The sequence below is a fragment of the Bison bison genome, unplaced genomic scaffold (assembly GCF_000754665.1).
Source record: "Bison bison bison isolate TAMUID 2011002044 unplaced genomic scaffold, Bison_UMD1.0 scf7180017864119, whole genome shotgun sequence".
Lineage (NCBI taxonomy): Eukaryota > Metazoa > Chordata > Mammalia > Artiodactyla > Bovidae > Bison > Bison bison.
The window spans coordinates 1,092,069-1,104,694 of NW_011494691.1; the positions used below are offsets into that span (position 1 = coordinate 1,092,069).

The 12,626-nt window shown below is 36.3% G+C and overlaps 1 protein-coding gene across 1 annotated transcript in view; it reads left to right on the forward strand.

Moving 5' to 3' along the window:
• The window catches only part of NPHP3 (nephronophthisis 3 (adolescent)), a 55,808-nt gene that overhangs the window by 24,899 nt on the left and 18,283 nt on the right, over nucleotides 1–12,626 (forward strand). The window contains exons 11-17 of the mRNA XM_010839583.1: nucleotides 3,830–3,933; nucleotides 5,881–5,995; nucleotides 6,249–6,392; nucleotides 6,879–6,976; nucleotides 9,642–9,744; nucleotides 10,181–10,263; nucleotides 11,658–11,796. Of these exons, the coding sequence (XP_010837885.1) occupies nucleotides 3,830–3,933; nucleotides 5,881–5,995; nucleotides 6,249–6,392; nucleotides 6,879–6,976; nucleotides 9,642–9,744; nucleotides 10,181–10,263; nucleotides 11,658–11,796 (786 nt within the window). The remainder of the gene's footprint in view (nucleotides 1–3,829; nucleotides 3,934–5,880; nucleotides 5,996–6,248; nucleotides 6,393–6,878; nucleotides 6,977–9,641; nucleotides 9,745–10,180; nucleotides 10,264–11,657; nucleotides 11,797–12,626) is intronic.

Sequence of the window (12,626 nt, forward strand, 5' to 3'; positions counted from 1 at the left end):
AGCTGTAATGTAATTGTGGTTTAATCTAATTATAGTCAAGGTTAAGGACTGTGTTAATAACTTCCTGATGGCTCAATTATCCATGTTGAGACATGTGCTTCGGTTTGTATCATGTGAAAAAAAGTGAGATTCAAATATACTTATGAACATCAAACATGTTTACTTACAGATTGTGCTTGTGTGCAAAGTCACTTCAGTCATGTCTGACTATTTGCGACCCTATTTGCCGTAGCCCACCAGGCTCCTCTGTCCATGGGATTCTTCAGGCAAGAATACTGACGTGGGTTGCCATGCCTTCCTCCAAGGGATCTTCCCAACCCAGGGATTGAACCCACGTCTCTTATGTCTCCTGCATTGGCAGCTGGGTTCTTTACCACTAGTGCCACCTGGGAAGCCCTAGTTACAGATTAGGATTTATCAACTACATGTTTATTATGCTACCGTCTGCAATTCTCTAAGATAATATACCTAGGAAACCTGATAAAAATAGTCAGGCTATCTATTCTTCCAGTTCCTAGAGGAATCAAAATATCAGACATCCAGAAAACAAAGCAGAGTAGTTAACGCAATAGGCAGATCTGTCCTTTAGCGTCTTTAAATATCTAAGCGAATAAACAAGACTAGAAGTGTACAAAGAATCTATCTTCAAGTTTAAAAAACACTTAATATTTAAAAATTAATAAAAGAATATCTTAATATTACAGTAACTGTCACTAACAGCTATTTTTTTTATAGAACTTTTAATGGCTTTTATAATTTAGACTGTCAGTTTTATGTCTTGGTTCCACTGTTTCCTCACTATGGCTTTTGACCAAGCAACTTAGCTCTAAGCTTTGACTTTCCTGTGTATAAAATGAGGATGACTATAGAACCTACCTCACATGGTTGTTGGGGGGACTAAACCAGATCTTGCACATAAAGCACTTGACACGGTACCCATCACATGGTAATGTTAAATTGTTATTTCATAAGGAAGGCAAGATATCACTATTTTATAATTGAAGAACCTAAGGTTCAGATTACAGTTTGCCTATGAGCCTACAGAGTGTAGATTGCAGATGTAAGATTTTAACCTAGATCTTCTGGCTATAAATCCCGTGCTTTCTTCTGTGGCAAGGAGTCTTAATGTGGGAAACACAGGTCTATAAAAAGACTTCGTGTACGTGCTCAGTAGTATCTGACTCTTTGCTACCCTATCGATTGTAGCCTGCCAGGCTCCTCTGTCCATGGGATTCTCCAGGCAAGAATACTAGAGTGGGTTGCCATTTCCTCCTGCAGGGGATCTTCCTGATCTACAGATTGAACCCAGGTCTCCTGAGTCTCCTGCATTGGCAGGCAGATTCTTTACCACTTTAAGCCACCTAGACTTTAGGTGGGGCCATGAACTAAATTGTTAGGTAATATAACCTAACAATTTACGAGGTTTATGAGGTCATAAATCAAATAAGCCCTTTGTTTCTTGAGAAGCATCATTTCTATCAGAAATATTTGAATTCCTGGGAAATATGATATGACAAACAGAAAAACTGATTGAAAAACTATACTAAGTAATTATTTATTGTAATTGCTAGAAATCTCTGCTACCCTAAAGCTCACACAAACTGCTTATTACACATTCTTTTGATTCCTCATCAGTTATCATTTACACCACTGGTACACTTAACATCCTAACCCTCAAGATGACTTTGGAAATTCCTTTATAACAACTGAGATGTTGCAGTTTTCTGAGCAAGTTCCTTTTCAGCTCTGAACCAAGTTTTCCTATCTGGGATGGCCTCGGAAATAAGAGTTCTTGGGCTTTGCATAGAATTAACTCAATTTCAAAAAGATCTTAGGTGGCCTGTCCTAACTTGATTCTCTGTAGTGAGTTCAGTGACTCCAAGGCTTCAGATAAGACCTTCTCATTGTTTCTCAGGAATCCTTGGAAACTGAGATGGTCTTCAGAACAGGTGACATCTAGGTTGCTTCCATGTCCTGGCTATTATAAACAGTGCTGCGATGAACATTGGGGTACACGTGTCTCTTTCCCTTCTGGTTTCCTCAGTGTGTATGCCCAGCAGTGGGATTGCTGGATCATAAGGCAGTTCTATTTCCAGTTTTTGAAGGAATCTCCACACTGTTCTCCATAGTGGCTGTACTAGTTTGCATTCCCACCAACAGTGTAAGAGGGTTCCCTTTTCTCCACACCCTCTCCAGCATTTATTGCTTGTAGACTTTTGGATCGCAGCCATTCTGACTGGCGTGAAATGGTACCTCATAATGGTTTTGATTTGTATTTCTTTGATAATGAGTGATGTTGAGCATCTTTTCATGTGTTGTTAGCCATCTGTATGTCTTCTTTGGAGAAATGTCTATTTAGTTCTTTGGCCCATTTTTTGATTGGGTCATTTATTTTTCTGGAATCAAGCTGCAGGAGTTGCTTGTATATTTTTGAGATTAGTTGTTTGCCAGTTGCTTCATTTGCTATTATTTTCTCCCATTCTGAAGGCTGTCTTTTCACCTTGCTTATAGTTTCCTTTGTTGTGCAGAAGCTTTTAAGTTTAATTAGGTCCCGTTTATTTTTGCTTTTATATCCAATATTCTGGGAGGTGGGTCATAGAGGATCCTGCTGTGATGTATGTCGGAGAGTGTTTTGCCTATGTTCTCCTCTAGGAGTTTTATAGTTTCTGGTCTTACGTTTAGATCTTTAATCCATTTTGAGTTTATTTTTGTGTATGGTGTTAGAAAGTGTTCTAGTTTCATTCTTTTACAAGTGGTTGACCAGTTTTCCCAGCACCACTTGTTAAAGAGATTGTCTTTAATCCATTGTATATTCTTTCCTCCTTTGTCAAAGATAAGGTGTCCATATGTGCGTGGATTTATCTCTGGGCTTTCTATTTTGTTCCATTGATCTATATTTCTGTCTTTGTGCCAGTACCATACTGTCTTGATGACTGTGGCTTTGTAGTAGAGCCTGAAGTCAGGTAGGTTGATTCCTCCAGTTCCATTCTTCTTTCTCAAGATAGCTTTGGCTAATCGAGGTTTTTTGTATTTCCATACAAATTGTGAAATTATTTGTTCTAGCTCTGTGAAGCTATATATTTGACAAACCCACAGCAAACATTATCCTCAATGGTGAAAAATTGAAAGCATTTCCTCTAAAAGTCAGGAACAAGACAAGGGTGCCCACTTTCACCATTACTATTCAACATAGTTTTGGAAGTTTTGGCCACAGCAATCAGAGCAGAAAAAGAAATAAAAGGAATCCAAACTGGAAAAGAAGAAGTAAAACTCTCACTATTTGCAGATGACATGATCCTCTACATAGAAAACCCTAAAGACTCCACCAGAAAATTACTAGAACTAATCAATGATTATAGTAAAGTTGCAGGATATAAAATCAACACACAGAAATCCCTTGCATTCCTATACAGTAATAATGAGAAAACAGAAAGAGAAATTAAGGAAAGAATTCCATTCACCATTGCAATGAAAAGAATAAAATACTTAGGAATATATCTACCTAAAGAAACTAAAGACCTGTATATAGAAAACTATAAAACACTGGTGAAAGAAATCAAAGAGGACATTAATAGATGGAGAAATATACCATGTTCATGGATTGGAAGAATCAATATAGTGAAAATGAGTATACTACCCAAAGCAATTTATAGATTCAATGCAATCCCTATCAAGCTATCAACGGTATTCTTCACAGAGCTAGATTTCATTTTTTCTTGCAGCTTTTCTCCACTGATTTCAGAGGATAATTGGAAATTGACTCTATTTAGTATTTGAAGAGGCATGTTCTTCTTCACAATTTACAATTTACATTCATTTTTATTTCTAGTACTACCAGCGCCTTAATGATCTTGTGGCAGCACCAGCACCAATTCCACCCCTTCTTGTATCTGGAGGACCAGGCTCTGGAAAGTCCCTTCTTTTATCAAAGTGGTATGATACAGTGCAATTAAACAGTTATTGTTGTCATCATTTGAACTACTGAACTCATTCAACAAAGTGAATTATTGCATGTCTACCTTCCTGCAGGGCCTGTATTGAATATTAAAAAAGCAAAAAGAGTAAAATAACAGACTCATGCCCTGAGAAATATACAACTTGAATGTTAGAGGGAAGATACAGAATGAGAAAGGAATAGCATTTGTGATTGTGTACATAAATTATGTTGTTGTTTAGTCGTTAAGTCTGACTCTTTTGTGACCTCATGGATTGTAGCCTGTCAGGCTCCTTGGTCCATGGGATTTCCCAGGCAAGAATAGTGGAGTGGGTTGCCATTCCCCTCTCCAGGGGATCTTCCCAACTCGGATCGAACTGGCATCTCTTGAGTCTCCTGCACTGGCTGGCTGGTTCTTTACCACTAAGCCACCAGGGAAGCCCACATAAATTATATAGGTCAGAGCTAAGGGAGTGGTTAATATCAATATCAATAACCTCCGATATGCAGATCACACCACCCTTATGGCAGAAAGCTAAGAGGAACTAAAGAGCCTCTTGATGAAAGTGAAAGAGGGAGTAAAAAATGTGGCTTAAAACTCAATATTCAGAAAACTAAGATCTTGGCAAGTGGTCCCATCACTTCATGGAAAATAAATGGGGAAACAATGGAAACAGTGACAGACTTTATTTTCTTGGCCTCTAAAATCACTGCAGATGATGACTGCAGCCACAAAATTAAAAGATGTTTGTTCCTTGGAAGAAAAGCTATGACCAACCTAGACAGCATATTAAAAAGCAGAGACATTACTTTGTCGACAAAGGTCTGTCTAGTCAAAGCTATGGTTTTTCCAGTAGTCATGTATGGATGTGATATTTGGACCATAAAGAAAGCTGAGCACTGAAAAGTTGATGCTTTTGAGCTGTGGTGTTGGAGAAGACTCTTGAGAGTCCCTTGGACAGCAAGGAGATCAAACCGGTCAATCCCAAAGGAGATCAATCCCGAATATTCATTGTGAGGACTGATTCTAAAGCTGAAGCTCCAATACTTTGGCCACCTGATTCAAAGAACTGACTCATTGGAAAAGACCCTAATGCTGGGAAAGTTTGAAGGCAGGAGAAGCGGATGACAAAGGATAAGATGGATGGCATCAACAACTCAATGGACATGAGCTTGAGCAAGCTCTAAGAGTTGGTGATTGACAGGGAAGCCTGGCGTGCTGCAGTCCATGGGGTCACAGAGTTGGACTGAGCAGTTGAACTGAACTGAAGGGAGTGGTCAGTGTGGCAGGGCATTAGGTGAATTACAGAGGCATGTACCTTTATTTTCAGTTACTGGGCTCATCTTTAAAGATTCATTGGGATTTTAAATATTTGAAATAAGACACACTATTTAGAGTGAAATAAATCATAAAGAATATCAAAATAAAGGATAATCTTTACTATGAATGTAAAACTGGTTCTTTAAATTATGGACTAAGGTTCATTTAAGCTAATAAACTCTTATTTTAGTTCATCATGTTATTTAAAAACAAGAGGTAAGACCATTTTCTTTCATTCATAGTTATTATTTACATTGAGGAATTATCATATGTTATTTCCTTTTTATTGCCCTTTTATTCAAAGTTATACTTCAAAATATTATTTTTGTACTTACCATAGAAACTTTCTTCCTAGGTTAATGTTCATTTTACTAATACTTTAACCTCAAATGTTTTAATTAACATTAGTCACATCAATTTGTAAATAAAATGAAGCTATAATTTTTAATGGTTTATTTAAAAGAATCTAAAAGTGGAGTAAAAATGGAAATTTCCCATATTAATTCAAAATTAACTGATCTTGTAATTACTAACAGGTAGCAATTGATGCTTAATGCATTGTGAATTCTTTTTTGTTGACAGTAAAGGAGGTTTATCAGTCTTACAAAAGGTCTTTTTCTTTCAGGATCCAATTACAACAGAAGAATTCCCCTAACATACTAATTCTTTCTCATTTTGTGGGGAGGCCCATGTCAACCAGCTCAGAGGCTTCCTTGATTATTAAACGACTGACTCTAAAGGTAGAATATACCATTTTTGGAGTTACTACAATTTTTATTTAGATTCAGAAGTTGTCTGGCCTGAGGACCTGATGATAAACTAATTTTCGGTATTACCCATTTGTTTTGGTTTTGCATAAGGTTAAAAGTATATTCAATGCTATTGGGTCCTTCTGGTGACAATTTTGGTTTAAAATGCAGAGACAGAAATATTTCTCACCAGCTGTGTGATAAAGTGTAGCTACTTTAATTTGTATATGTTCTCACCTTGTAGTTGATGCAGCATTCTTGGTCAGTATCTGCTCTGACATTGGATCCTGCTAAGCTTTTGGAAGAATTTCCACGTTGGCTGGAAAAACTCTCTGCCCGTCATCAAGGCAGCATCATCATCATTATTGATTCTATAGATCAAATTCAGGTATGTTTTCACTTTGCAACCTGTTGATACACTCAGAAAGAGACAAAAGTATCAGTAATGACAGATGTTTAAATCATGTTTGTGAGAAAAAAATGTTGATTTTGTTTCTTTTATTTCTGCTTAATTTATAGAGAGGAAGCCTGTGGATAATACAGAAACACACACACACATACATATATATATATATGCCAGTAGACACTAGTATCTTGTTAGGAAGGACCAACTATATTTTTACAGTTAGCAAACATTGTTCATTTTGATATAGTTTTAGGGCTTTGACATTTCCTTGCATGCCCATAATTCGGATCAGTGATGGTAGTGTTTTGCCACTTCTAATATTCTACGATAAATAATCCCCAAGTAAGATTTTACCCTTAATGAGAACTATAATGAGAATTTCATTTTAATTGGAAAGCTTTTGAAATATTCTAAATTAATAGATGGAATTATTATTGTTTTTATATAAATTGTTTTTATATTTTTAAGCAAGTTGAAAAACACATGAAATGGCTGATAGATCCCCTGCCTGTGAATGTAAGAGTAATTGTTTCTGTGAATGTAGAAACATGCCCTCCAGCGTGGAGGTAAGCTGCTAACATTAGTTATTTCTGGTTACATGAAATATTTTAAGTAGAAAGAAAGGTTTTTGATACGTGATTATTTCTCATATTTTTCATGTAAGTGGGAGTGAGGATAGGGAGAAATGGACAAATTCAGGAAAAGGATGCAATCTATAGCATTTTGTGGGAAATTAGATCTGAGATGTGAGGGAGAAGACTAGGATGGCCCCTAGGTTTCTGGCTTGAGAAATAAAGTAAATTGTGGTTCCATGAACTAAGATGGGAAACACAGAGGACAGGCAGGTTTGTGGAGGAAAGGTCATGAGTTTTGTTTTCAGACATGGTTTGTTTGAGTTGTCAATTATAGCTCCAATTGGTGATTTCTGTCTGGTAGGCGGTTAAATTTATGGGTGAGGAAAACAAGGGAAGAGCTGGGCCCAGAAAAATAAGACTAGCCATCTGCGATCCTGAAATGCAAGTCCAAAACTTAAAAAGGGATGCAGTGGTTGAGTTCTGTGAAGTGGTGTTTCTCAATCTATTTTTGTCTCTCTACCCCGGGAGCATTTTTAGTAATGCTTTTCCTAATCACCTCCCTACCAAGAAATTTTAATATCACACATATACCATACATAAATTCATGAAGATAAACAGATATATGTGTATTTGTTGTTCAGCTGCTAAGTCATGTCTGACTCTTTGCAACCCCATGGACTGCAACATACCAGGCTTCCCCGTTCTTCACTATCTCCTAGAGTTTGCTCAAACTCACACCCATTGATTGAGTCAGTGATACCACTGAACCATCTCATCCTCTGTGTCTCCCTTCTCCTCTTGCCTTCAATCTTTTCTAGCATCAGGGTCTTTTCCAGTGAGTTGGCACTTTCCATCAGGTAGCCAAAGTATTGGAGCTTCAGCTTCAGTCCTTCCAATGAATATTCAGGGTTGATTTCCTTTGGGATTGACTGCTTTGATCTCCTTGCTGTCCAAGGACTCTCAAGAGTCTTCTCTGGCAACACAATTTGAAAGCATCAATTCTTCAACACTCAGCTTTCTTGCAAAGATTAAAAGTATACTCAGTGCAATTGGGTCCTTTTGCTGACAATTTTGGTTTAAAATGCAGAGATAGAAATATGTCTCACCAGCTGTGAGAAACATGACTCATACCCATACATGGCTATTGGAAAAAGCATAGCTTTGACTATATGGACCTTTGCTGGCAAAGTGATGTTTCTGCTTTTTAATATGTAGTCTAGGTTTGTCATAGTTTTTCTTCCAAGGAGCAAGTGTAATTTTGTGGCTGCAGTCACTGTCCACAGTGATTTTGGAGCCCAAGAAAATAAAACCTGTCACTGTTTCCACTTTTTCCCCAGGTGTTTGCCATGAAGTGATGGGCCCAGATGCTATGATCTTGGTTTTTTGAAAGTTGAGTTTTAAGCCAGCTTTATCACTCTTTCACCTTCCTCAAGATGTTCTTTAGTTCCTCTTTGCTTTCTGCATTAGGGTGGTGTCATCTGTATATCTGAGGTTATTGATATTTCTCCCAGCAATCTGGATTCCAGCTTGTGAGTCATGCAGCCTGGCATTTTGCATGATGTACTCTGCATGTAAGTTAAATAAGCTGCGTGACAATATATAGACTTGATGGACTCCTTTCCTAATTTTTAACCAATCTGTTGTCCCATGTCCAGTTCTAACTGTTGCTTCTTGACCTGCATACAGGTTTCTCAGAAGGCAGATAAGGTGGTCTGGTATTTCCATCTCTTTAAACATTTTCCACAGTTTGTTGTGATCCACACAGTCAATGGCTTTAGCCTAGTCAATGAAACAGAAATAGATGTTATTCTGGAACTCTCTTGCTTTTTCTATGAGCCAATGGATGTTGGATATTTGATCTCTGATTCCTCTGCCCTTTCTAAATCCAGCTTGTACATCTGGAAGTTCTTGGTCCTATACTGTTGAAGCCTAGCATGAAGGATTTTGAGCATAATCTTGCTGGCATGTGAAATGAGCGTAATTGTACAGTAGTTTGAACATTCTTTGGCATTGCCTTTCTTTGGGATTGGAGTGAAAACTGACATTTTTCAGTCTGTGGCCACTGCTGAGTTTTCCAAATTTGCTGGCATATTGAGTGCAACACCTTAACAGCACCATCCTTTAGGATTTGAAATAGCTAAGCTGGAATTCCATCACCTTCACTAGCTTGCTGGGGAGGGGAAATCTTACACTTTTTATGTATAAAGCGCAGATTTGTGGTTTATAAAAAGCGAAAGATTTCCCTTCTCCAACAAAGAATTTCAGCACTTCATTGAGAATGGATGTTATAGGGTGATTAAATTTGACTGAATTACAAGTAATGTTTGGTCAAAGACTATGTCTGGCACTATTCCTCATAGGTACCAATACTGATGTTATTTTACTGATCATATAGAACATAGAACTAGAAATGTTTTACCAGTTTACAGTCAATATATAAGCTTTTATCTTATAACAGTGTTTGTTGTGATTAATTGCTAAAAGTAATGACATGCATATTATAACATGTATAAAGGAAATAATATTACTTACTATGATTAATTTTATGAAGGTAGTATAAAAAATTAATTCTTATAATGGACTTTGATTTGTATTATGGGAAGCTTTGTTGTTTCATTAGAAAAGAATTTCATTTTTCTTTTTCTTTAAATAAAAGGCTGTGGCCTACACTTCATCTTGACCCTTTAAATCCAAAAGATGCAAAATCTATTATAATTGCAGAATGCCACTCTGTAGACATTAAATTGAGTAAAGAGCAGGTAAGTATTTTTAATTATGCTGCTCTCTTTTACTCTCTATAGCTTTTTTATTTAAAAAAAATACCTTATATGAGACTTAAAATTCAATATAGGAACTCTATGTGGTTCCAAGGAAAATTGGAATTTAGTTATTACTTTGTTAAATGCATTTACCCTTAAACTAATAACAGATATAGAACAAGCAATAAAAAAATACTTTGGTCTTAAGGCTTACTTTACTATATTATATTAAGCAGTATTTTAAAAGTGAAAAAGCATTTGAATGTTGACAGCACTTGTAGCTTACCACAACACAGCAGTGATGCCACTGATGAGGTGGCAGGAACTGTGTTATTTCTTCAGGGACATTTGCTGATGGCTCAGTTGTAAAGGCCACTTAATTCCAGGGTGGTTTTGTATTTTTGTTTTGTTTTGTTTTTTTGGTTAACTGGTACAGGAAAAGAAGCTAGAACGACACTGTCGTTCTGCTACAACCTGCAATGCTCTTTACGTCACTCTTTTCGGCAAAATGATTGCACGGTAAGTGGTAGTTATTTTATGTCATCTTCAGCAATTTTGTGTTTGCTGCAGAATGCTTCCTCACTGTGTGAAACAGAACTGACCATTATGGCAATCTCTCAGGCCACTAAGATTCTGGTGTTCTAACTGTGATACTATGACTTGACTGTGATACTGTAGCTTGACATCCATGATAATGTGACGACTGAAAATTGCTAGCCCGTGAATATCAGAACTTGTTGGATATATTTGTCTGGTTTTCATCACACTAACCTTTTCTCAACTTGGGGCTGCAAAAGAAGGCCATCTTTGTTCTAAATTGTCACCTTGAGGCCTGTAGTTTTGGGAAAGTGAGGAGGCAAATGAGGCATAAAAAGTGTTATTTCAGGTGTCTTTCAATATCAGTAGATAGGTATATTGGTGGGAATTTTTAATTGTCTCTGTTCCCACATCCTGATAAACGTTTCATCTTACAGCAGAGACGTCTATTTTAGACATTCATTTGTAATGTGCCTTTATATAAGCAGTAGAGAGTTTTACTACTTTTACTTCTTCAGGACAGCCTCACCTTACTTTGTCTGTTTGAAACCAGAGGTTAAAAAAAAAAAGACTAATACTTGTTTTGGTATTCATCAGAGTAGGTTGTAATCCTAGAACAATTCATACTGGGGAAACTGAAACTAGTACCGTTGTCTCTCAATTCCACATTCTCACCTGAAGCACCAAATTTGAAATGAAAAAAATCTTTCAAAACTTTGAATTGGCTGTGATATTTTCACTGACCCCTCCCCCTGTCCCCAGAGTTATAGCAGTGAATCTGAGAACAGCAGTGGCTTGCATGAGTACAAAAGTGTTAAGTCATGCATTTCGTATTTTTTCAAGTAATCTCTTTTAAGAGGGACTATGGACCATTTTTTATTTTTTCACCATTCTTTACATATTAAAAAAAGAAACTACTGGTAAATATTATGTAATGTTTTCAAACAAACCCTATCTACTGTTTTCTTTAAGCTGATGTTTTCTTAACTTCTGGTTCTGTTTGTTTAAATTTAGTTTGCATGGCTAACTAATAATACTTGTTTGTAATTATTTTCTTGCTTCCTGTATGTAGGTGGCGTGCATCTAGATGTACCATGTCTTATTTTTATGTTTCATAGTGTGCAGTAATTACTTGATACATAGTTAATTCCCAGCATATGTTTATTGCATTGAATTAAATGGTATACTAAAATAACTCTGATGATTCTAGCAGTCCCATAAAACTAACATTTTCCTGGGCCATGTTTTATCGAATTCCTGTTGTTACCAGTTGAACAGTATAAAAAAAGATAAAGTAGAGCATTGTTTTTATTTACCCCCAATTATTCAGTTGTTGTCAGACTGTAAGAAATTAAATCTATTCTCAATTCCAACAGTGCTGGGAGAGCAGGCAATTTAGATAAAATCCTTCTTCAGTGTTTCCAGTGTCAAGATACTGTTTCATTATATAGACTTGTTCTGCAATCTATCCAGGAGTCCTTGGCAAACGATACAGATAAAGAACTAATGAAACAGGTAAAATGTAACAAACTTATAAAGGGAAGATTATTTTGCCATGTTTGCATTTGTGTGTGAATTAAAGTAAATGGTAAATCCCTGTAATGTTAAATATGTTTCAAGCATATACTATACCCACTGCCATAGCGTGCTTATGACCAGAAGTGATATCTCAGGGAATCTTCATTTTCCTGATTATCATGGAGACTTTTCATCTTTTCATGCTTCTTGGCTATTCTTGTTTCATCTTCTGTGAATTGCTGGGTCAGGTCCTTTACCCATTTTTTAACTGAGTTGACTTTTTCTTGTTGATCTGTTAGTTTTTAAAGGTTCTGCATATTGAATACAAATTCTTTGTTATAGAGTTTACAAATTAATGTCTTCCCTGTTCTTGTGTTTTAACCTTATGACATCATTATACAAAGTTTTGTTTTAATAAAGTGAAATTTATCCATAGTTTCTTTTATGGTTTATGCCTGTTTATCTAATTTTTTAAAATCCTTTGCTGTCATAAAAATGATTTCATATTTTTCCCTTCAAAATATTTTATAATTTTGTTCTTCATGTGTAAGTCCTTAATGTACATTACATATTTTTATTTATTGTGTGAGGAAGGAATATACTTTTTTTTTTTTTTTTTTGCCACACTGCACAGCTTGCAGGATTTTAGTTCCCTGACCAGGAATTGAACCTGGGATACTTCAGGGAATTCCCAGGAGCCTAATTCTTAATCTTTTAAAATATAGCTAGTTAATTGTTCATTTTATTTTATATATCTTTTCTACTGATTTGGAATGCCACCTCTCAGGTATCAAGCTCATATATAAACATGAGTCTGTTTCTAGGCT